At 54.8% G+C, this 21,674-nt stretch overlaps 1 protein-coding gene across 2 annotated transcripts in view; it reads right to left on the minus strand.

Annotated features, from left to right (window-relative positions):
- PLXNA1 (plexin A1) overlaps positions 1-21,674 on the minus strand; it is a 116,004-nt gene that overhangs the window by 54,485 nt on the left and 39,845 nt on the right. For both annotated transcript variants that reach the window (XM_082060075.1, XM_082060076.1), the window contains exons 4-8: positions 10,449-10,589; positions 8,330-8,430; positions 7,382-7,505; positions 4,965-5,118; positions 4,252-4,351 (exon numbers count right to left, since the gene is read on the minus strand). In XM_082060075.1, coding sequence (XP_081916201.1) covers positions 4,252-4,351; positions 4,965-5,118; positions 7,382-7,505; positions 8,330-8,430; positions 10,449-10,589 — 620 coding nt within the window. The remainder of the gene's footprint in view (positions 1-4,251; positions 4,352-4,964; positions 5,119-7,381; positions 7,506-8,329; positions 8,431-10,448; positions 10,590-21,674) is intronic.

The following is a 21,674-nucleotide window of genomic DNA, read 5'->3' on the forward strand; positions in this document are numbered from 1 at the left end:
GAGCTGTGGGGTGAGAGATCCACCCCCCTCCCTCCCTGCCCATCTCAAGCAATTGCATTTCTGTCCTTCCTTTCATCCCAGCTCGATGCTTTTCCACCCTTGCTGGGTTTTGCCAAGAATGCTACTCCCAGGGTAGCGGCTGGGTGCACTCAATGCAGGGTGGTCCAGGGCACCCACCAGCACGCTGGTTGGAGGCTGCAGAATCAGGCCCTGGTTTTTAAGATGGGCAAAAGCATGTAATTCTCTTGAAACACCTTCAGCCGTCTCCGCTCACTGAAAGACACCACCAGGCTGCACCAGCCCTCCTCCTTCACAACAAACATGACATAAACCAGGTTATCCCGCGTGGTCTCCAGGGCCATCCTACGGGATTTTCCACCTGCCCCAGCCCAGGAGTACACAGGGATCTGTCACCGCCTCGCAGCTCAGCTGTGCTAACTCAGATACACTCACTCAACTGCTTGCAGCCATCTGTCCGTGCCTTTGAACAGAAAGCATCTGTAAACATCTGGAAACAAGCAGCACTGGGTGTGCGGCAGCCCAGACGCACGGGCAGCACCGGGCACGGCCAGACAGAAAGGCTGCAGCAAGGAGCTCAGTGATACAAGGGCTGGAATCGTCTCACCTTGTCCCACAGGTGCCACCAGCCCTGCTCCCAGCCCCTGGGGCCATGCATTAAACTCCCATTTACCTAATGGAGGCTTAGAGGGAAAGCCTGACTGGTGGGACAGAGTGACAGCAGAAGCACAACGAAGCCCATAGCATCAGGACCACCTCCCAGATAGAATCACAGAATCATTTTGGGGAAGAGACACTCAAGATCAAGTCCAACTATTAACCCAACACTGGGTCACGTCCCTAAGAACCTCATCTACACGTCTTTTGAACTCCTCCGGGGACAGTGACTCCACCACTGCCCTGAGCAGCCTGCTCCAATGCCTGACAACCCTTTTTGTGAAAAACGTTTTCCTAATATCCTATCTAAAGATAGAAGAGACAGCGCAGGCATGTGACAGCACCAGTCTCCTGCCTGCTCAGCTACCCACTCAGCATCAGAGACCCACTGATCTGCGATGTCCCCCCTCTCCCAAAATCCAAACCGTAACAGGAGTTACGGACCATTTTCCAGAGGAGAAATCCAGAAAGCAAACTGGGAAATAGCGGGAAGAAATATGTCTTGGTGTTCCCTGCAATTGCTCGCTGGCTTTGCGGGAGGATTCCCCACTCGCCCACCTCGCCGGCAAGCGCAGGCTCTGCCGGAGGCAGCCAGGGAGCCCGGTGTTACGTCTTTATCTTGAAAGGGGACTCATTTCCCCACAAATGCTTTGAAGAGGGAGTTTAACGCTGACAAAGGCGACCTCAACATCTGCCCGCGCACGCGCTGGACATGGGCTGATTCATTAGATGATCAAAGGCGCCGTGCAGCTTTAAATGCCTGCGCTTGATCGGTGCCCCATAGGGAATCCCCCAGGGGAACCCACTGGGTCCCTGCTGTGGGGTTTTCCACCCCATCCTCCACCACAGGAACCACAGGATGTCCCCAGGAGCTGAGCCTGCGTGGGCAGCCCTGGTTTTTCCCCGTGGGTTGGCAGTGACCCTCAGACACTCACGTCCCCCTTTGCAAGGGACCCACTTTTCTACATCAACCTCCAGGCTTCCAGGTGGAGGGTGTTGGTCTCTTCTCCCAAGTAGCAAGTGATAAGACAAGAGGAAACGGCCTCAAGTTGCACCAGGGGAGAATATGGTTGGATCTGGGGAACAATTTCTTCCCCAAAGGGTTGTAAAGCACTGGAACAGGCTGCCCAGGGCAGTGCTGGAGTCATCATCCCTGGAGGGTTGAACAGACGGAGATGAGGTTCTCAGGACATGGGGCAGTGCCAGGGGTGGGGTAACGGTTGGACTCAATGATCTTGAGGGTCTCTTCCAACCAAAATGATTCTACGAAATATAATGGGCAGCACAACCTCCTCTGTCCCCCTCCTTCTGTGCAGCAGAAGTGGTTGGATGTATCTTCCTCTTTTGCAACCCCTCCCTGGACCAGGCTGGTTCCAGCAGCTCTTGAAAATGCCCAAGAAGAAGAGTTTTGCAGGGTGGTGAGAAACAAGAGACCCGGGATGCTCACACAGCCACAGGACCTGCCCCACAGCCCGCAAAAGGGCTTTAGCAGCTCATTTTGCTGATGCCCTTTCAGGCATGTGTTGAAAATCAGAAGGGTCAGACTCTCCTGTGTGTCTGGTGGGGCTGTGTTGGCTTCCCTGGCAAAACTCCAGCTCACTTGAGCAAAGAGACGCCTTGTAATCCTCCACCCTCTCCATCACCACCTGAAAAATCTCTCCTAAACGATTCGTCCTCAGCTGAGAAATGATTTGACACACGGGCCTCTGGCTCCCAACCTAAGCAATCTGCCCAAATATAAAAAGAAAACGCAATGCACGGTGATCTGAGATCTCCACAGGAAAAACATTAGCCTCATGGAAAAGCATATTGTTCCTAATACAGAATTTATCAGGCTGACGTATAGATTTTCCTCCACAAAATATGAAACCTGGATCTGAAAGGCTATTAACTCCGAAGAGATCCATTAAAGACGCCTGTCTGCAAATGGTATTTAAAAGTATTGCATCATCCTAGGTATTGTCGTGCTCTTTGGCTATGACTCGACTGCAGGTCACATAATTAAAACTGCCTCCAAACCCTAAAATTCTTGACGTAAAGAAAATAATAATAATGTTCACCAGCCTAGAACGTGGACTTTTCTATCAGCTCCAACCGGAGCCCATAAATATTAATGCATCCATAATTAGCCTTTTTAAATAATGCATCCAAAATTAAACATCAACGCAGTAATAAATCAGTCAGGGCTTTGTTGTAGGTTTGGTTGGGGGGGGTGTTTTTTTTTTTCCCCCTCCTGTGTCAGGCACATAAAATAAAATGCCAATTCCCACCACCTTTTCCCGCAGGACCAAAATGCCAGAACTCCAATTGCACCGGATCCGATGCCATTTGTACTTAAAAGTCTTTCTTTTCTTTCATTTCGAAAAATAAAAGTCACATCTGCTTTTTGTGATTTGCAAAATAATGACACGCAGCCAAGCCCGAGCCAAAGCTGAGCTAATGTTATTAAAACCACACGACGTGAAGGGAGACAAAGCTCATCTCGGGAGTCAAGGTGAGGGAGAAAGTCAAGTTTGCAAACTCTCTCCTCGCTGTGCAAAGAGCGGGCAGGGCAGGAATCCCTGAGATGCACATCGATCTCCTCCAGCTCGCTGGAGGTACCACATCCCACCTGCTTTTCCTTGATCCAAGAGGAAAACCCAGCTCATTCACCAAAAAGGTTTTGGAGGAACCATGCACAGCAGAGCCGCTGGCCGAGCCAGCCTAGACACTTTGCAGAAAGCCATCCACTCTGCATTTCCTTATCTATAATTACTGATCAGCCGGAGCGCCACCATCCATGGGAGGTTTCTGGCAAGGGTAATGGAATCGCTCGCATTCCTGAGCTCCAAATTCTTTGTCCAAACACATCCCAGCGTCTTCTCCGAGCAAAGCCATCCTCCCACCGCTCAGCACGCCGCCGCAGAGCCTCAGCAGGAGCTCATCGAGAGCCTCTCAGAGGCTTTAGACACCACATCAGTAATCCACACCTCCTCTATTTTATCCCATGCACATCTCAAACTGCCTAAAAACTCCTAAGTGGAGCGGATTTCAAGGCAAGCCTGACAAGAAAGCAAATTCGCCATTGCTTCCAGTTAGGAAATTGTTGGGGAAATGCCCCAGGACATGCAGCGTGTTCCATCGCATGTGGCTGTGACACTCCAGCCTCAGAAGCTGGTACCGGCACAGGGAACCACAGGCTTTTCTTTTGCATCACCAAGTCACTCCAATTCACTGTTTTTCCAGGAATAACAAGATGCTTGGCATTTTTGGTCACACGCATTGCTACAGTCTGCAATGCAGTAAACTCGCTTTTCCTTTCAAAGCTTTGCCAAACCCAAAGCCCTGCTTTTAAGTGAGGTTCTGCCCTGATGCTACACATTCCCACACGCCCAAACCAACTGTGGGTGTGCTGGTCACCGTCCCAGTTTACAAGGGCAAAAGTAGGAGGTTTCTCACTGCAAACACCATTATACGCGACTGCCCTTTCCTCTTGCAGCATCAGCAGCCACAAAGCTGAGATCTTTCTCTCTCCCAGTCTCACACAGTCCCACCAATCTGTTCCCAGACCATGCTCACAAAGTCAGGGCCACTTACGACTGATGGACGCTGCAGTTGTAGAAAACGAAATCCACAGAGGCAAACTTCTTCCCCGTCTCCTTGGATTTCAGGTAGAGCTTCACCACTCGCTTGTCCCCTGGGAGAGAAGCAGGCAGAAAAAGGCATCAGAAAGGACACGGTTATGCAGCCCAGAATTGAGCCCAAGGCTTGTGATGGGCTGGACGGAGCTGGGGATCACCACTCAGCCCACTTAACTAACAAAACCCCCCAAATCTGGCAGTAAAAAGAGGGTGTTCACCCACCTCCACTCACCCACCAAACAGGTCAGCAGAGCCCACATACGGCTTGGAGCTCCTGCAGCAAACAGCAGCCTGCTGGCATGGATGGAGGCAGGTGCTTTGGGTTCTACTGCTGGTACTGACAGGGAGCTTAACAGATCTGGGGGCAGCAGAATGTCCTAGAGCCCATGGCTCCTCTGCCCAGGAATGGTCCATAGGTAAGAAAATGGTCAGTATGCCCAGGACTGCTGCACAGAGCACTATAAGGTCAGCAAGGAGCTGCGCCTACAGCTTGGAGGAGACCAAGGACCAGTTTCCTATGAGCAGCAATATCCTTCTCCTGTTGCACCCCAGGAACCCAACTTGAGTCCTGGGGATCGCTGTCATGGGAGGACTGTCCTCCTCCACACCTGTCTGTGGAGCAACAAGTGGGACAAGGTTTTTCTTCCCACCCCAGGGACACAAGCTCACCACGGCCTCTAGTGATGGGGATGACGTCCTTGGCAGAGGGAGAGCTGCAGTAGATCTTTCCATCCTCAATGCGGCTCTCGGACTCGGTGAAGTCTTCGAAGGAGCAGTTGACTCCTGCCGAGAGGTCTGGGACGTTCCAGGCCTGCAGGACCAGCTGGGGAGGAGAGGTAAGAGCATAGAATCAGCCAATGATTTTGGTTGGTAAAGATCCTGAAGATCATCAATTCCAACCATTACCCCAACACTGCCACTAACCCATGTCCCTAAGAACCTCATCTACATGTATTTTAAACCTCTCCAGGGATGGTGACTCCACCAGTGCCATGGGCAGCCTGTTCCAACGCCTGATGACCCTTTCCTTGAAGAAATTGTTCCCAATACCCAACATCAATACAGAAAACTAGCAAAGACTCCTCTGTGTCTGCTACGTGTAAATCCAGTCAACAGAAAAGACCAGGGGTGCAACCCCTCCTCTGCTACCCACACGTGGTGGACGGACCCACTTTGCAAGTGGGTCCTTTGCAAGTGAGCTCCATCCACGGATCTTCCCACTCTAAGCAAGGACTGAAATGGGTTAAAAGACGGAATGACTCACAGCCTCCCGTCCTCTGCCCTGGCCACACCACAAGCCATTACCTCTCTGCAGAGCCCAAGCACAGCGTCAGGGCTAAAGAGTGTTTCAGGGAAAGGCATCCACTCCGGCAGAGCCGAGAAGGGGAGGAATCCACCTCTTCCTTCGCAAAGTCATCCCCGGGGTCAGCAGTTCTCGCTTTACAAAACGCTTGCCTTATTTCTAATTTGAATTTTTCACAGCTTCCAGCCATTAGTTCTTGTTATGCCTTTCCTTGATAGATTAAAAAGCCCTTTAGTCCCTGATATTTGCTCCTTGTAAAGGCACTTATACTCTGTAATCAAGTCACCTCTTAATCTTCTTTTTGATAAGCTAAGCAGATTGAGCTCTGGAAGTCTCTCACTGCAAGGCATTTTCTCCAGCCTTCAACTCATTTACATGATGTTTACGGAAGGTTTGCAGCCTCCCCGCTTCGAAGCTGGACTGCAGCCTGAGCGCAGCATCCCCACGCCGACCACACCAGCCCTCAGCACAGCATCCTGCCATGGGTCACGGAGAACAACCACCCGTGGAGGTGAAAACACCCCCAGCTTCACCCGAGGAGCATCGAGAGCCCCACGGCGAGGGCTCAGCCCCGGCACCACTTTCAGGACACCAGGCAAACTCCTGCTTTTTCCTTCTATGTCTAACTTTAGATTTGGCAATATCAAACCCCAATTCAGACCCAACTGCTCTGCAGAAGAATTGCACCCCATCCCACCTGCCTCGGCCTCCCAGCAGGTCCCATCTGCAGCCTTCTCACATTCATTTCCACGTTACCAACCGTTAGTCCCTGCAGAAGCGCTTTCCAAACCCTTTCTATACAGTGACAATTCCCCTCTGACGAGGACTTTTTGAGATCTGTCACGGAGCCAGTTCTTAATCCACTTAACACGTGCTTTATCAATATTGTATAATGCTAATTTTTAATCAGAACGTTGTGTTGTACCAAGTCAAATGCCTTGTAGAAGCCTAACAACATCACATCCCCCTAGTCCCTCTTCTAATTCAAGTCATAATTTCATCAAAGAACAAAATGTTGTTGGTTTGACATAAAACTGCATTGACTGGCATTAACTATATTCCCATCCTTAAACCTTTATCGGTTGTATCCTGCACCCGTTTTTTTCCTTTAGTTTTTCTAAACCTTATGTCAAACTAAGCACTCTCTGACCACTTGGTCCTTTCTGCATCTGGGCAAAACAGTAAGTCCCTTTCTGTTTCCTAGGCTTTTCTCAACATTCACTTATTTATTACAAAGTCATATTATTATAAATATCCACAGGTCACAGAACTCATCAGCCAATTCTTTTAGGTCTCCTGAGTGCCAGATATCCAGACCTGGCAGTTTTCAAAACTTTATTCCTAGTATACACTGTTTTCTATTCTCTTCACAGTGCTAATGGACTGGAAAAATACCTGGGGGATGTCCATCATCCTTTCTGTCTGCACAGAGGGAGCAGTGAGCTGTGCATCGAAGGCTCATCCCAAAATATCTCCCGCAGGCCAGGGTCAGAGACAGGCTATTGAGCTGGATGCATCGCTGGCCTCCAAACAGCAACTCTGATGCTGTTGTTTGTATTACAGCGAAATATTTATTGCTCAGTTATGCCTTTTCTGAATAAACATCAGCTGGTTTACTATCTCCATCAATAGGCTCACCAATGCCCTACACTTTGCTATATTTGCCTCAGACCTCTCTTCCCCTTTCTCCCTCTTTGTCGTATACTGATTATTTATTTTTAACTGCCTCCAGAGGGTCAGGAGGCAGCTGGGGAGGGGTAGATGGGCAACAGAGGTGACTTACCGGGACCTCCGACATGGTGACCGAGATGTTCTTGGGCTGAACGGTGAGCTGGACGCACTGCCGCAGGTCGGAGGCGAAGCGCTGGGGCTCGTCCGCCCGCTCGCACCGGTCCTTGCGGGAACATCTGGATGGGGATGAAACCACCATGGTGAGGAGGAGAATCCCCCGGGGTGCTGTGTGGCTCTGGGCTGACTCCAGAGCAAATGGAGCCTTTGGCACGAAGGTGACACCCCGCCAGGGACCTGGGGCGCCCAGGGCTCGCACAGGAGCTCTGCTTTCCCCTAGTGCCAGCACTGGGAACTTCTGGGGTCTTTTATCTTCGAGTTTTTCTTCTTGGCACAAAGACACTGAACCCAGGAGCCCATGGGCGGGATTTAGAGGGGTCATGCCAGCTGTTTGGAATCATAAAATCATAGAACAATTTGGGTTGGGAGGGACCTTCAAAGCTCCCCCAGTGCCCCCCCTGCCATGAGCAGGGACATCTTCACCAGCTCAGGGTGCTCAGAGCCCCGTCCAGCCTGGCCTGGGATGTCTCCAGGGATGGTTCATCCACCACCTCTCTGCCCAACCTGGGCCAGGCTCTCACCACCCTCAGGGACAACAATTTCTTCCTCATGTCTGGCCTGAATCTCCCTCCTTTAGTTTAAAACCATCACATCTTTTCCTGTCGCAACAGGCCGGGCTCAAAAGTCTGTCCCCATCTTTCTTATCGGCCCCTTTTAAGCACTGAAAGGCACAATAAGGTCTCCCCAGAGCCTTCTCCTCTCCAGGCTGGTTTCACAACACATGGGTGCTCATGAGCACAGCCCAGGTGCTGCGGACCCCTCAGACCACTCCATCCTCCTGCACCTCAGGGCCAAAGTCAGGGAGGGATGTCCCCAAGGGGACCAGTGGTGGGGATGGACAAGATTTGTGGCACGTCCCCGGGGCCGATCCGGCCATACTCACATGTTGTGGAGGACACACCATCCGCAGTGGGGGTCCCGGGAGCCCAGGCACAGCTCGCAGCTCTCGTACTGCTCGCAGCTCTCCACTGGCACCCGCGTCACCTGCGGGGGACAGGCAGGGAGTGAAGGGGGACAGGCTGCGCGTCTCCCCGCTGTGCCCATGCCCAGACCCCCAAGAGATGGGATGCATCACAGTCTCACTCTGCCCATTAGAGAGGAGGTAGCGGCGGGAAACAGGCTGAGCCGCCACTGTCACCCACTCCTCTCCTGGGCAGCACATCTGCAGGCGACACCTCCATCACACAGAGACTTTTACCCCAACTAAGCTCCTTCCACCGCCGCATCTTCGCAGCGTTGTGGGAGCGGGACGAGCCGGCTCAGCCCCACGCTGGCTCCTGGTGCCCCGCGGCTGCCACAAACCTGCTCCAAAACGGTTACCCATCCTTTATTAATTGCTCCTCCAGATTTGATTAAAATCCCCTCGTTCTCCAAGCCCTTCAAGCTCTGTTACAACTGTTCATTTAATTACTTTCCACCAGCACTCTGATAACACCAAGTCATAGTAGTGAACAGAGTGGGTTTCATTAAGGAGAGGGGAGGAGAAAAGGGGGAGTGGGGGGTGCAGGGAGCTGCACTGAGCAGCTGCCTGTGCCTGCCACGCTCGTGCCTCAGTTTCCCCACTGCTCCCACAGGGCAGGACTCACTCGTTAATTACAATTTGCAAACTTCTCCACTGAAGACTATACCCGGGGCGTGCTTCCTCCTCCCAGCCCAGCAGGGGATGGGCTCAGCGGGATGTCTACAGGGCTGGGATAAGGTTGGCCAACCAGTACCCTGAGGTTTGCATACCGATGAGGATACCTGTAGCATTCCCATTTATTTGTCCCCAAGGGGGTCAGCGGCAGGTTCCCCCCAGGCAGAACCCCCGCACAGACACGTGCCGGCTCCCAGCAACCACGGTGGCCCCTGGGGACACCCCCATCTCAGCTCGGCGTAACCCCCCGCTACACACAACCACATCCCCAACATCTGCCCCGCAGAGGGGAGGCTTAGCTGAGCCAAGTCTGGGACAGAAACACAGAGGAGGAGCCCAAATCCAGTTTCTGCCTCTCCTGGAAAGCCACGGGTTTCCTGCAGCAGAGCAGAAACAGGCACTGGGAGGGGGAGGGCAAGGGCTCTGTGGTCCCCATGGGGCTGTCTAGACAAACCCACGGCCCTACTCCAGCATCCTTCCCCCTCCCGAGCCCCCGGGCTGGCGGCCAGGAGACCTGCTACGCTCCAGGCTCCGCTGAGGTCCAACTCGTGCACACCTCTCTGGGCAGAGCAGCAGAGATGCTGCGAGACACAGGCACACCTTGTCCCAGCACGGCTGCTGTGCATCCCCCACTGGGCACAGCGTGCACACCCGCTGACACCAGAGCCACAAAGTGTCACCGCCACCACGGCACGAACCTCCTTCACCCACTCCAACACAGCCCGTGGATGGATGAACTCGCATCTGCAAGCTCTGCAGCAGGTAAATGCTCACAAGGCCAACAAAAACTTGTTATCATGAGCCCTGACCACGCTGCCAGGACAGCAGTGATGGATCTGGATCAGGTCTGGATGTCTGGCTGGCTCAGATGGAGCAGAAGCAGGACCAAGGTGTGCACACCAGGGGTACACCGGGCTATGGGGGCACAACGTTCCCTCCACCCCAAGGTGAGAAAGCATCCACTCCAGAGGAGAAAAAGCCATTTAGGAGCAAGGAGCATCTGCTAACCCACAAAATCCCTGCTTGGGAGGGGATGGCCAGAAGAGGGAGGAGGTTTATGGGCAGCCCCCCACAGTAAGGAAGGGTCGGGAAGCCCTCAGTCCCTGGGGACCATGGGGATGTCAAGCAGCTGATGCACACAATTCCTGCCTGGGGCAAGTCCCCAGTGAGGAGAGGAGCAGCAGGGCCACAGAGCCAGTGCCTCAGGGCAGGGTTTTTGCAGAGAGGAGCCAGAAGGAGCTGCTGCCACTCCCAGGGAATGGGGAGCTGCCCAGAAGGCTTCCCAGGGCACAGGACCACGGGCTGGGGCTGCCATGGGGGCTGCCAAGTCAAGCGAGCAGAGGGGTTGCTATGTCCCCACCCTTACCTGTTTCTCGGTCATGGCATAGATGTGCTGGCGGTCGGGGCTCAGCACCAGGTCTCGCAGGATGGAGCTGCCCTCATGGGCTACGACATTCTCATACTGCAGCGCTTGGTGCTTCCTCTCGGCCTGCAAGTCCACCAGGATCTGTGGGGAGAGTGAGGGGAGGTGAGCACAGTCTCACGGGGTGGGAAAGGGAATATGCCCCGTTAGGAATAACACCCCTCCGTCCCACCCCACAGCCACCACAGCACGGCAAAGCAGCAGCACGCTGCAAACACCCTGGCCCTCTCCAGAAGACCAAACTGCAATGTTTTCTTTCCTCTTTTACAGTTGTCCCACATTTACGCTGACAGCATTCACCTATCTCCAGGGAGGGAAGCCACATCCACGACCCTCCTCTGCGCTGCCCTGCTTCCCCCACTGCCACTCAGCTCCAAAGCCCATCGCGATTTTTTACAATGAAGGTGGCTGAAACACTGGCCCAGGTTGGCCAGAGAGGTGGTGGATGAACCATCCCTGGAGACATCCCAGGCCAGGCTGGACGGGGCTCTGAGCAACCTGAGCTGGTGAAGATGTCCCTGCTCATGGCAGGGGGGGCACTGGGGGAGCTGGGAAGGACCCTTCAACACAAACTGTTCTATGACTCTGAGTATCTGTAGCATGGCACAGATCAGCGCCCAGTTTGCAGCAAAGCAGCGAACCCCATCATTCCGCAGCAGTACCAACAATGGCTGGAATTGCATCGCACCGAGCCCTGGGCGGGCAGGACGCTGCGGTGCAGACAGACAGGGCTTCCCCTCCCCATCCATCAAAGGAAACACTTGGGCTCGTGACCGGGAAAGTCAAGAGGGTCTCAAGGAAGCTGGGGGTCAACAGGGGTTCAGAAAGCGCCTTTGTTCCTTGAGCAGGAACGTGGCGAAAGCTTTAATCCCCTTATGGTTCACAATTACGTTAAAGCTCTTCCTAAGCACACCACTTTCTGGCTGTACCGGCGATAACCACATCACGAGGCACCATGGGGCTGGAGGCCCCACCGAGTAGTAGTTAAACTCAGCTGCACTACTTGCCATAACCCAGTTGCTACCTCCACAAGCAAGAAATGCCTCCTGACAATGCCATCCCTCACAATCCCTCCAGATTTAGGCTGTCTGGTGCCAGAGAAGTGGCTCAGGGGATGGGATGGGATGGGCCATGCACAAGCCCTTGTGTCCCCCACGACAGCCGCCGCCCCAGCACCTCGGCTGCCTCGTCCCCCTCCTGCAATAAATCGCCGCTGGCATTTGCATAGTTCCCAATCAGGAGGATACGGGGCCGGGAAAGCAGGATCCCGGTGTGCAGCTGATTAGCATGGAAATGTATGCGGCTCACAAACAAACCAGGGCCCGTTTAATTAGAGCGGCGCCTTTGATTCACCGCCAGCCTCCTCCATGCACCAGCCTCGGATTATTTTTAGGCAGTTTTACAAAACAAATGTATTTAATTAAGAAAGAGACCTCTGAGCGACCAGAGAGTGGCGAGTCCTGCATGGCAGTGAGCAACGGGGCTGCCCTCTCCCCACGGGATGTGGGGATCAGGTTTGTAGGGCGAGATGTAACTTTTGGGAGCCTACGGCACAGCCAAAAATCCCCTGTATGTCCTGCCACAGGACTGACGAGCCTTTGCCATAACCCAAACTGGCCCTGATACTTACTTGCCTTCTCAGCATCCTTTGCCAGACCCATACATAGCCTGTGCTCCCCATTACCCTGCCCTGGGTACCACTGCACGCTGGGGAACCCAGAGATGCCAAAAGCCCATCCTAAAGCTTCTGCCTGCGCTTTTTGGGGGGTCTTTCCACCCAGATCCAGAACCACATTTGCTCCTACTCCAAATATCAGAGGAGGTCGAGCCCCAGACGCTTGGGGTACAGGGTCATGGCATCCCCTGCGCTGCTGTCCCCCTTGCTCAGGGGTACCCAGCATCACCCCCAGAGCCCAACCCTGCCCCCCTGCATCCCCTTGCACATCACTCTCCTCCTGGCTCTCAGCTTCTCCCCTATGAAGTCCTGTGCCAGCTCTTCAGGAGGGTAATGGGGAGCACCCCCCCCTCCCAGCAGGAAGGCACCGTGTCCCCCCCGCTACATCACTACAGCAACGTGACAAACGCACCTTTCCAACCCTTTTATGGGCTGCAGTTGCGGCGCAGAAGAATCAATATAGTTTCACCCTGGTTCTAAAATAGATCTATGGCTGGATATCGCGCTGGCAGTAATTTTTAACTAGCGGGGTAATTTCCCCATTACATTATTGCACTGCGCAGTGCTGGGAAAGAGAAAGAGATGTATTTAAAAAAACAACAGACGTGAAGCACTTCCAGTTAATTTGAGGCTCCAGGAAGAACTTAAAAATATTCTCAGCAGTCAAACTGGGCTGGAGTCCAGCCTGCCACACGTCAGGGTGCGCTGGTGGGGGCGCAGGGCCACCCCAGGTATGCACATTTGGAACCGTCCTCTCCAGAGCCTCCCCTCCTCCTAAGGATGCTCCAGAGACAGGTTTGGGATTCAGGAAAATGAAATTTGGAAGAGCTGGCAATCAAGTTGTTTCCTAGTTGGCCAAAAGGCAGGGCAGGAGGGGGTTTCTGAGTTAGCTCATGGCAGGCAAACTCATCCTGCTGCTCCTCCCCACCCCAGGAGATACCTGCACATAGACCCCAACCTCACCCCACACCAGGAGGAGCCGACTGCCCACAGTGCCCACAGAGTGGGAACACCAGGGCCTTTCCAGCAGTATTAGTCTCATGGCAACTGGCTGATCCCAGCTGGTGGGAAGGGGATGGGTTGTTGGGACCATCAGGTGGTGGAGCCAACGCAAGGGACATGCAAGGTGCCTCTGATCTCTTACAGTGATGGCTTATTCCCTCTCCTCTTCCTCCCCTCTCCCCACACCCGCAGGGTAGCCGGGGGCAGGGGAAGGGGGAGAGGATGCGGTTTAATCAGAGCAAACCCCCTCGGAAACACGCTCCTTCCTGCCCACCCTGCCTGCCTTCCCACCCCGGGGGAAAAGACATTTACCAAAAATAAATAAATAAATAAACCTATTAACCTTTCTCCTCATCCTGATGCTTGATATAATTACCCAATACTAATAATTACTCGCACTAATTTCTTGCTCAGGATTCCCGTCCTCGCTCTTGCCTGCCTCAGGCTGGCTGCAGGCAGCCGATCGGCAGTGAGGGGCTGGCAGGAGCCTGGGGGGCGGTTGGACACCCCCAGCATGCAGGGTCAGAGACAACAGCACCAGCTGGTCCTGCTGCTGCCTCGAGCCCAATGAATCATAGAATCACAGAACAGTTTGGGTTGAAGGGACCTTCCCAGCTCCCCCAGTGCCCCCCCTGCCATGAGCAGGGACATCTTCACCAGCTCAGGTTGCTCAGAGCCCCGTCCAGCCTGGCCTGGGATGTCTCCAGGGATGGTTCAGCCACCACCTCTCTGGCCAACCTGGGCCAGGCTCTCACCACCCTAAGGGGCAACAATTTCTCCATCATGCCTGGCCTGAATTTCCCCTCCTTTAGCTTGAAACCATCACCCCTTGTCCCATCGCAACAGGCTCTGCTCAAAAGTCTGTCCCCATCTTTCTTATTGGCCCCTTTTAAGCACAGAAAGGCCTCAATAATGTCTCCCTGGAGCCTTTTCTTTTTGCTCCCTCCAGAGCTTGGCTCTCCTTTACAAATCATGATGCTGGGGCATCCAGAAGCTTCTGCAGGGCTAAAAGCCCCACGATGTCTAGCACAAATGAAGAACCGCTGTCCCAAGGAGCTGCACAAGACAAGGCTGGGACCTGAAACCCATGTGAGAGACAAGTGTAAGCAAAAGTATCCAAAGAGCAGAGACATGTAAGAGAAGAGATGGCTCCTTCCATTGCAGCACACTTGCTTGCCTGGGCAATATGTCCTCAGGGCTCGTCCGGATAAGGAGGCACCTCCCCACCACCGTAACACCTGTCTGACAGCTGCTCACCAGACCACCAAGGGGAAAACCTCTCAGCATCCTTAGGGCCACCAGCAATGGGGACAACATCTCCCCAGGCCTGCACTTTCGGAAAGACGGGCAATGAGAGGAATGAAGGGCAGCAGCTGTGACCTGGCGGTCACCCAGCATTGGCAGCGGGTCCAGAGAAGGACCACGGTGAAGGACAGGGTCCCACAGCTCCGCCTGGACCGGGGACACCAGGTGGGGAGGGAGGAAGCACAGCCGGAGAGGGAAGGCAGCTGCAGACATGCCAAGGCCGCTTTCAGATTTAAAACATGCCAACAGGGGTGGGACACCAGCTCCTGCAGGACCAAGGACACGTGCTTGGAGGTGCAGGGTCCCCAGGAGACCGGGTCTCTCCGCAAGGGACATCCCCCAAGCCCACAGCCCATCTCCCCATGGAGCTGCCCCACCCCAGCCCTCCATCTCCCCCTCTCTGGGCTCTCAAGCCCCCATCCTGGGTGCCGAGCGGTCCCCCGCAGACCCCTCCTCCAGGCAGGAGAAGTGCTCAGCCAGGCTTTGTGCTCTTATCTGTACGGGGCTGTGATTAATTCGCAGCGGCTGGCAGCAGCTACAAGAGGAGGGCGCTTTTTGCCCGCCTGCCACACTTCAAAGGCAGGGACTTATCTGTCTGAAACACACTCCGCAGCCTTTTCACGGGGACCTTTTCCAGTTCCACAGGGCTTGCACGGCGCCAATGGGCAACGCAAAGGAAGGGCTTATTTACGGGAGTGTATTTCAGAGCCTCCCCTCTTCCCTCCCAACACTCGCTGGGGGAAGCAGCGAGTCCCCCAGCCCCAGGGATGTCCATCGGGGACAGAGACTGAGCAGGGGAGATGAGATGGGGCTGTGAGGAGAAGATGCTGGTCAAGGTCCCCATCCCATCTTTGCCCATCCTCTCGCCGGTGAGCATCTCTGCCACATGTCCCTGAGCTGGGAGGAGGACAAAGCTTTGACATGGGCAGAGGCCAACCCCAGGACCAAAATCTTGCCCTCCCCACACCACCACTGCTCAGGTACCACCAAAGTCCCAAGCTGATGGATGCACATCTCCCTCCACAAGAGCAGGTCTGTGCTAACACCCCCAGCATTTTGCTTCAGTTTTAGCACCATCCACCCAAAGGGCACAGGACAGAGCAAAATAAAACCAGGAGAGGAGCAGGTCCTGGCAGAGCTGACCCCCAATCCATGTGTCCACCTCGCGGAGGCGATGGAGGACCCGCAGAGCCCAGAGGTGACAGCTGCTGAGGAGTGTCATGCAACACCACGCCAACAAGCCCACAACCTGAATGGGAGTATCCCGTGTCCAACTAGGGGGGCTGGCGGGGGCACAGGGACCCCCCCTGGGGTGCCAGCCTGCACAGCCCCCCCAGCACATGGCCTGGGCTGACCCCGCGGCAGCTGGGGGACAGGGACACCGGCTGCCGCCCCACATACCCCCCCCTCCAACCATCTCCCAGGGACCAGCCGTGCCGGCAGCTGCTGCCTGCACACCCCTCTCCGGTTTCCAAAAAGAGGGTCAGGGGTCTAAAAATGAGGTTCCCAGATCAGCTGCTCTGCGGGGTGCACTCCTTCCCCCCACCCCACGCCGGGAATGTACAGCGGCTGCCCAACGAAATGCGGGGCCAGGAGCAGCTGTGGGGCCACAGCATCAGCTGTTTCTGGGGGGCACAGCTGATGGGGATGGGAGCACAAGTATGCAAGAGCGGGGAGGAGGGGGTGGAGGAGACTGTGGCTCCTGATCTGGGTGAAGATGTCCCTGCTCACGGCACTGGGTTGGACTAGATGAGCTCTGAAGGTCCCTTCAACCCAAACTATTCTATGATTCCCTCCCACTGTATTGTGGGTTACCAAACGTTGGCATCCAGGGAGACGAGGATACGCCCCCGTTTTTGCTCAAGCCTCGATAAAATCACCACCAAGGGAGCCCCAGCCATGCCTTACCAGGGCTTGCTGAGCAGCATCCACAGCCAAAAGGGTACGGGCAGCTGGCGGTGGGGGCACAGGCAGGGCTCTGGGGATGCAGCTCCCGGGGCTGGGGACAGGACGGCCCCACAGAAACATCCCAGCTATGCGGGGGGGCTGGCAGCGGCATCCCGGCTCCCCCCAGCCGGCCACCCTCCTCGCCAGCTGCCTGCACAGGAACGCAGCAGCCGGGCGCAGACGGGACACAGACAGACAGACGGGCAGCTGCCTGCTGCCGGCTGCTCAACCCAGGGCACGGGGGGGCCCCTAGAGGTGGGTACTGTCCCCCCAGCCTCCCCCATGGGGAGGGGGTTTCACCATCCCCTCACACAGGGCTGGGATGCTCCTGTTTCAACACTGACCCAGCCCAGGAAAAGGGGTGAGATGAGCTGCCTACTTCCATTCAGTGAAAGTCGTTTACTTTATAAAGATGAACACAAGCAAGGCTTTCATCCCAGGCCCGACATCGCCCTGAGCCAGGGAATATTAGGACTTTAATTATATCAGTATAATAAAGCAAAAAAACAAGGAGATACTTAATCTAAATCAATGCTTATAACAGCAACAAATGCCAGCGTCTTGCCAGCACTGACAGATATGACACCAGTTAATCTAACCGGTTTCGAAGCACACGTTATTGCCGGTGTGTCATCCCCAGGCGGTATCCTGAGCTTGGCCACGTGGGCTGAGGACAGACAGACTCGCTGCACCTCTCCAGGATGGCGGCGTGAGAATTGGGTGAAGACAATGGGTTTGCCATAGGAGAGAGGGGAGAGAGGGAGGCAGGAGAGCAAACGTGCCCAGCCAGACCCTGGAACACAGCATCACCTTCCCCAAAAATTCCTCAACCACCCTTTTCTTTTGCGCAAACTCATTTCTAACCTTTTCCTCTGGCTCAGCCGCCCACACCAGCAGAGCCGGCCAGACCAGCGCCAGCCCACACGGCACATCACGGCACTGACCGGCCCCTCGCCCACCACCCGCGAACCCTCCCAAAACCTCCCCGACCAGCTCTGCCCACATCGCTCCATCAGCAGGACCGGCAGGTACAGCCCAACGCGCCGTTCCAGCCATTTTGACAGAACTAAAATGCTGTCAGGAAAAAAAGAAACCTTTCCAATCTCTCAGCACCAAAACCAAACGACTGGAAAGGGGGAGCGAGTGCCAGGGCACTGCACGGCAGCGGCGCCTCGGCTGGAATCGAACCCAAGTGCAGGAGGGACTGATGGAGGCAACAAAGCAGGAGGAGGAATGACAAGCAGCCCTCTGTTGGGACCCACATGGCATGGGATGGGTTAAGGCCCTTGTCCTGTGTCCCTCCCCAGCAAAGTCCCCAGTCCCGTCCTCGTCCCCCCTACAGCTGCTCCATCGGTCTCGAGCCATTGATTTCCCAGCTTTGCCCTTCAAAACTCTCCTGGCTCAGCGCCCGGTTTGTATCGTCTAGTCACTCAGGAGCAAAATATCTCTATTATTATTGCAATTATTTCCCAATCAGCATCGCCCGGGGCTCAGGCGGTCAGAGGGGGGGCCCCGACAAGCAATCGATGGGCAGGCTGTGCCCCGGGGCTGCCGGGGACCCGGGCTGGGGGACGCACCGGCAGCTGCCAAGCAGCATGAGGAAGAGCAGGGGGAGGATGCGGGACCCCAGGGACCCCTCCATGCGATGCTGTGACCTGGCAGGGTGGCAGTCCTTGGTCTGCGCTGACCCTCAGACGAGCAACACTGATGCAAAATAACCCATGCAGAGGACGCGCACGCAGCCACCGACGCCGAGCGCTCTGGATGGGACACAAGGGCTTTGCCTCCAAGGTGCTTCATGGCTACACAGACCTGACTGGAGCTTCAGGGCTTCCCCAGGGGCAGCACGGCAGCTGCCGGGGCATCAGTGTCCTGGGGAGGGAGCGATAGAGCATCCAAACTCCCCCTTCTCCAGCGTAATGCACGGCAAAACCGCAGCGCCAGCACCTCACCACAGACACGTCCCTCTCCAGGGAGCCCCGTAACGGATGGGAAAGGATTTTTAGGCCTAGAAGGTAAAGGCAGAAAAAGCACACAGGAAAATGCGATGGGGACCTTCTCGCTGCATCTCGCTGTTCTCCCTCTGCGTAGGAAACAGCCCTGGGTGACAGCAGTGAAGGGCAGAGCACGTCACAGAAATGCAGGATTATTTTTTTCGCCGTTTGTTAATTACTGTAGGCATCCCAAGAGTCCCAGCACGCCCCGGGCGCACCGAAGCCACGGCAATGTGTCACCCTCCTGGCTCCCATGGGACTCAGACTGCATGTGACCAGCCTGGGGCCAGTTAATACTTAAGCGTCCCAGACAAGTCCTTGGGAAGAAAGATCTTGCCTGAAGGGCTCAGTACTCAGTTTTCCAAACAAAAGCCATCCCTTCGCTGCCAAGGCACCGGCTCCTCCAAGAAGCCCGCATCCTTCTGCCCCATGAGGACCAGCCTTGGCCACCAGTCTCCCGCAATGCACAGCCCATCACCCTGGCTGGAGAGCAGAACAGACTCTGCGCCGCCATCCTCAACCTCTCCACAGCTTAGAACTTGCTATTTGTCCTGCAAACCCAAAACACCGCTTATTTTCCTCCGAACAATGCTGCTTAGATCAGCAGGACAGCACAATCCCCCAATCCCCAAGCCTCGCTGCACTTCTGACCATGCAACCAGACCAAGATAAGCCCAACACGAACACCAAGGGCTTGTCCCAGCACCCCGCCAGCAGCGATGGGGACGCTCCCTGTCCAGATGTCCGTCAGGATCTCCCAAGGCAGGGAGGAGGCGGCGAGGCTTTGCCAGGAATGCAGTGGGGAGGAAGGACAGGCTGCAGCACAGCTGGAGATCAGCTGGATCCTTCCTTCCCTCGCGGCTCCAGGAAAATAGCTGTGTTCCTTCCTGGTCCCTAGAACAACACAGCAGCAAGAGAGGAGTTGCCTGAGGACAAAGCAAGGGCTGTTGGTCTTGCAAACGGAGGAGCCAGAGGCAGCAAAAGCCCACGCAGGGGAGGCTGCAGAGGGATGGATCCCAAATGGGGGGATCTGCTTCGGCGTAACCGCATGACTGGGTCCCCTCCCACCCCAGATACAGATTCAGCACCAGCCAAGCCCATTGCAGCAGGTCTGCCTGTGCAGGGCACTGGGTCTTGTGTCTGGATTTATCCACCCATCAGACCCTAAAGCCTTCCACAAACCCACCCCTGAAGCTCCCCGTTCATTCAGCTCCAGCCACATTAAGTGCATCAACTGTTATTTCCACAGCGTGCAAGCCGAAAACTGTTTGCTGCAGCAATACAGTGCAACAAGGGGGATATAATAGGAATTTAATCCACTGCCCATTCACCTCCACCCAGGGAGAAGGACAACACCGACTGCACAGGGGGAATTCGACTTCACCTGTTTAACACCAGCTTTGATCCATTCCCACCGATCAAGCGTCTTATTACCACAGATCTGGGCTGTCCTGGTGTTTTATATCCATGGACACATCACACCAGACTGCCCAGGAGAAGCTGATAAGCAATAAACAATCAAGGTCTAAATATCACAGGGCACAGTGACAACATTAAATACTAACACCCAGCACAGGCAGCAGGACTTGACATGCAGAATCTCTTACAAGTTCGATGACAAAATCATACATCACATGCTGTACTTCATGGGAACGTAACCCATGAATCAGGAGGAGGCAGAAAGTTACAGCCACCCGTTTTTTTTCCTTTATAGATCAACATCTCCACTCTTGACACGCCACAATCAAAACTCCAGGCTCTGCCTTTCCTCCAGAAACAGTCCCTGATCCAAACACAAGCACTTCCAAGATTAGAGAAGAAATCTTCCGCCACTCCAGGCTCGGTGTTCCCAGCGGGAACAGCCAGCTAAGCCTGGCTTGGGGCTGAGCACACAGGAGAACGCTTGCAAATATTTTGCTGCAAATACACTCAGACCCTCTCGCTCGCTCCACCTTGAGCTCTTGACGTGTTTGTTAAAATTCCCCGCTCTCACCTTCCATTTGCATTTCAACCCTAAACCTCAGGCCCTTCTATAGCATCTCCAACCCCGACAGCCACATCCCTGGATATACTTTGCCCCTCTCGGAGGTCACATAAAGCCAGGGGAAAGCTCCAGGACCACGGGGCCGTGGGCCCCACCACACAGAACACAGAGTGATGAAAAACACTCCTCTGCAGTGGGCTCTCCATTCAAAACCAGGTTGAAAACTAGGCTCTTCAGTCTGCGCATAGGAGCAATTTTGAAGGAGAGACGGAGAATATTTAAATATAGAGATTGCTTTCCCCCACGGATGCTGCTCGAGATATTTGAGAGCTCAGGTTTTACATGGCACGGATTTCCTTTGGCACCGACGCAGAACTCCCCGCCCTGCTCCTCCAGGCAGAAAATCCCTTTTTCAGGCTGTTGGGGAGCGCCAGGTCCCGTCAGCCAATGCAGAGCACGACAGCGACCGCAGGGCTCACCCGGGACGCAAAGTGGGGCGCAGGGGGGCTGGAGCCCACCTGGAGCTTTCCAGATGTGACAGCACCCGGCCACAAATCATTATAACCTCAGCTCTGGCAGGTCCACGTAATGGGAAACAAAGAGTCCAGCTAACTTAATAAATTCCTCCTGGGAATGCAAGGCTGCTCTCTGAAAGCCTGGCTCTTGTTCTAAGCCCAGACCAGGGCACACGCCACATCCAAAACCAAGTTCTCAGAAGATCTTTGAGGAACATTTCCCACCACCCTCACCGCTGCCAGGGGACCTCAAGCAGAGCTGCCACCCCCTGTGACATGCCAGCACCGTGGCCAAGGAGCTGCTCCCAGCCAGGGATGCTGGTTGGCACTGGGCAGACTGGTGAGAAATAACAAGAGAAAGTGCTATCAGACCTCAGCGGCCCGATGCTGCGGGGATGGGGACGGGCAGACAGCCCCCCGATAAACAGCTTTATCCCGAGATGCAACACTGGCAGGCACCCATCGCACTCCTCAATATCTGTAGAGGGAGGCTAAGAGGTGGGAAATGATGTTAATTAAAGTTTTAATTACTGTAACCAAACGAGTAGTATAATTACTTTATTCTCACAGAGACTTCAAACTGATTAAGGGCCACGTGCGCAATCTTGGGGTTGACGCGGTTTTTAATTAAACGTGCCATCAAAGACGGCGAGAGGGGCGGGCAGGACGACGGCTCAGCCCCGGCTGGACCCCCCGATACCTCCTGTGAGCCCAGCCTGGCAGATACACACAAGTCAACAGCAGCAG

This window comes from Streptopelia decaocto, assembly GCF_964273445.1.
Source record: "Streptopelia decaocto genome assembly, chromosome: 8".
NCBI lineage: Eukaryota > Metazoa > Chordata > Aves > Columbiformes > Columbidae > Streptopelia > Streptopelia decaocto.